Source organism: Cynoglossus semilaevis, chromosome 1 (assembly GCF_000523025.1).
Source record: "Cynoglossus semilaevis isolate Cse_v1.0 chromosome 1, Cse_v1.0, whole genome shotgun sequence".
NCBI classification, from domain to species: Eukaryota; Metazoa; Chordata; class Actinopteri; order Pleuronectiformes; family Cynoglossidae; genus Cynoglossus; species Cynoglossus semilaevis.
Window position 1 is genome coordinate 487,505 of NC_024307.1, and position 4,159 is coordinate 491,663.

Below are 4,159 nucleotides of genomic sequence, written 5' to 3' on the forward strand. Positions count from 1 at the left end.
ACACATATATACACATATACATACATATATACATATATACACATACATATATACATATACACATATATATACATATATACACATTTTTGTGATTATAAGCAGAAATCGTTTCCTCTGTAACTGATACTTGTTTCTCTGTACACACCAGACAGAGGTCGAAGAAAAACTTGCAGCGGCACAGACTAGACAGAACAGGGAGATGATTAATTTTTAAACTGCTCTTAAAGGACTTTGAAATGCTGTTAGAACAAGGTCAAGTCTCTGAGTCTGCAGGGCTTCAGACCGCAAATCACGCCTTCTGCTTGGATAGAGCTGTAGTGACGCTCATGTGGAGCCAGAGAAGAAGAAGTCACAAACACTACAGTGTCATCATTGACTCACATCAGGAATGTGGCCTCATTATTATCAATTAGGGCCGTGTATTGACGAGAATCTGGCAAGACGATACGTATCGTGATACAGGGGTAACAATACGATCTTTTGCAATATATTGGGATACTATAGGCACGGCGATATATTGAGGGTTTTTTTTTTTTCAAAACAATTTAATTGTAGTAAAACTGTAATCGTAGTAAACACTATGCTGTTTCATGCTCAACATCAGGTTATTAAAAACTACAGGGATCTTCATTTGTAATCACTAGAGAAAGAATAAAAACAAAAAATGAACCAATGCCATGAATATCTGCGTGTCAACTCTTAATAAAAATTCTATACAGTTTTATAGAATATATAGATATAGATATATACACATATGTATACATATATACATGTATATACATATATACACATATATACATATATATATATAATCTTAAATTTTGTAGTTTAATTTCCCCAAAAGAACATTTTTGCATTGACGTGGGTAACGTAGTACTGATTACTAAACATTACCAATTTTTTTTTTAATTTATCAGGGTAAGAAACTCATGGATTAGCATGGACTTTATTATAAGGCCATTGAAAGCTACTGAAGCTTGGCGTGCCGCATTTGGCCTGCGCACCATAAGTTTGACACATGTGACCTACACTAATTTGGTAGCAATTTGGAGGCAAAATGAGTTTGCCACATGTTTTACTTAATTTTTATGATGAGTAAATATTCTATTCTGACAAATTAATAAATGATGGATTTGAGTTTAAATCACATGCTTAGAGGTTTGTGCACATTACGGTTAGGAACCAAAACCTAAATGTTTCCTCTTTTTTTTTCTTTTTTTTTTCGCATTAACGTCATTGTAAAAGGAAGGACAGAGGATGTACAGCTGTTTCAGAGAGACTACTGCAGACAGACTGTTGGGAAAAATGACTGAAAAAAATGCTCATTGTTTTGACCAAACTGTCCGTCCATCAAAGCTTTATCAAACACCAGGGAGTCTAAAGAAAAAGGGAAACTGCACATGACCTGACCACATGATGTGAATCGCTATTTCACTAGGTCATTACATTTGCACGCCTGTCGTCAGCCTGTTGACGCCTGTCGTGCTGAATATTTGCATGTTAGGTCAGAAAAAAGTGACAGACTTTTGGACTTTGAGTTTAATGTTAAAGCATTTTTTTATTAATTTGGCTTTTTGTTTTGTTTTGTTCTATTAAAAAAACACACGCAGCATGTTATGGTTTTAGTAGTGGTGTAGTTTGACAGTCAACAAAATTGTCTTTGCTCACCTTTTTGTTTAAGGTTGCTTTCCAGTGTAATGAAATTTTCATAGAAGATAAAATAAATCTGAGAACAGTTGCTTTCGAAGAACGCCTTCAGGTCACTCTTGTCGTAGATATCTGTAGGAGGCAGAAGAAGGAAAATGTCATTTACATCTTTAAAGAGACTAAAGACGGTTGTTTATTAACAGAACACAACAATAAAAACTCATCGTCTGCGCTTCAGTCCAAACGTGTGTTACATCTGAATTGTGTTAATGCTACGTTCACAGCGATGATTTGTTCTTTTTTTTTTATCTTATTACCGTGAGCTGGCAAAAACCGGAGTTAAATATAGTACTAACTCACTTCTGAGTATGCATCCGTATCATGTTGCCCGTTGTGCTGACTGTCAGTTTAGGATAAAGTTACAATCTTACAATCGCCGTTGCACAAATGACTTTCCACTTCTTCCCCATTTGACAGATAACAGTTTTGCAAAGAGTCAAAGTGCTTCACTTACTCACCCCTCTGCCACTCACTAACCAGTCCAGGCAGAGTGATACAGAATTGAAAGTTTACCATAAATGATACCACAATATTCCATAAAGAACATGGACTAACAATATAGTTAAAGATGAAGGTTACATTTTAAAGCTAAGGACAGAGGATGACGACAGATCACCCTGCTGCCAACTTCAGGACTTGGTGTAAGTTGAGCCACTCCACTGGTTTGTACAGAATCTTTGTATTAAAAAAAAAAAAAAAAAAAAAAAGGCACATATTTCTAAGTACTTCAACTTCTGGTTATGATGTATCAGTAGGGTGTAAAAAAAAAAACACCCATAATTAAACCACAAAAAAAATGACATCCTCAACAGTTGATGTGAAAATAATCTACAGAGACAATCTACCAGTGTGAAAAAAATATGTGTGAAGTCACATACGTACAAGGACTGACAGAAATCACTAACTCCTGAGTGAACTCTCTAGGGGTGAAAAAACAAATATGGCGATACATTGAAATATTCGCAATATTTCAACTCACGATACTGTACCTATATATTCTACAGCACTGTATAGATTTTTTTATTACTACAATTAAATTGTTTTAAAAAAAGAAACTCAACATATCGTCGTGCCATTAGTATCGTATCATGGTGATACGTATCGTGGTGATACGTATCGGGTATCGTGGTGATACGTATCGTGGTGCTATGTATCGTATCGCCCGATTCTTGCCAATACACAACCCTAGAACTCCCAAACATGAGTAGTGGTGCCCATTAACCCGGCGGTGACAGAGTTCAGCCATGAAGAACGGATGACACGGTGACATTTATTATGATGTGTTGAAATTCAAAAACACAAAGTTCATTGTCAAAGCACAATAGACAATTTATAGCTACCTTAACGTAGCACGAAAATTTAGCATCAGGAACACCGACCAAGAGACAAACTTTATTTGAAGTACCGTTAGAGGGTTTTAATTCATAATCCTACAGTGCTGCTGTGCCTCTTGAACCAAGATTATCAAACCCTTTAAACCCACAGTTCATTATCAACACACACACACACACACACGTATGGTGCACTCTCTTATCTACAGAGCAGGAGCACAACTAATCACATACAGCATCATTGTTCTTAAATAGATTTCAAATGGGTTGGGGATTCCAGCAAGTCAACAAGGTGCGATAAAGAAAAAACTATCTCTGCACATTACTTTTTTTAATTTATTTATCTCTGCAGAAATTCCAAAAATAGTGGTTTCTTTTCCACCCGGTGTTGATAACATCGGCACTGACAGCTTCAGCTAACCCAGATAGTTCACCTCCAGTATAGACAGATAAGATGATGAACTGCTCTGCTCCGCTGTACCAAAACAACACTCCTGGCTTAAAATCCCCGGGGCCAATTTTCTACAGGAGGTGTGCAGTCAAGTGTGGAGAAGTGAGGCGAGCTTGTAGCAAGACAAACACCAGCACTGGAGCCGGCTAACGTGTGAAGAGGCACTAATTATCATCTATATGTATCAAGGGTAGGCCAAAGTTTTTTTTTTTGTAAATCATCATAGAGGTCAAGACAAACACCAGCACTGGAGCCTGCTAACGTGTGAAGAGTGACTAATTATCATCTAAATGTATCAAGGGTAGCGCAAAGTTTTTTTTTTTTGTAAATCATCATAGAGGCGATATGGTCAAAAAATGATATATATAAATATTATCTGCCTGATCTTACCATAATTACGTAATATCTGTAAGAATTCTTAACGTTATCTTGTAGGGTCCTGAGACATTTACAGCCGTTTTGGTAAACGCCACTTATGTTATTTTACAGCTGCGTATATCGGTACGGTACAGACTAACTGATCTGTCTCCCAACCAGCCACTGGACCAAGAGTCACCAACATGGTCTCTGGGGGACCCTGCTAGCCCCTGTGGACTACCTAAGGTGCCCACGGGGTATGTTCTAAAAAAATCAAACTTATCACCAAGAGGATCAGAAATTTGTACTGTCT

At 37.0% G+C, this 4,159-nt stretch overlaps 1 protein-coding gene across 1 annotated transcript in view; it reads right to left on the reverse strand.

The window, feature by feature from the left end:
* The window catches only part of ralgapa2 (Ral GTPase activating protein catalytic subunit alpha 2), a 105,956-nt gene that overhangs the window by 93,394 nt on the left and 8,403 nt on the right, over positions 1–4,159 (reverse strand). Inside the window, exon 2 of the mRNA XM_017034777.2 lies at positions 1,669–1,779. Within this exon, the coding sequence (XP_016890266.1) occupies positions 1,669–1,779 (111 nt within the window). The remainder of the gene's footprint in view (positions 1–1,668; positions 1,780–4,159) is intronic.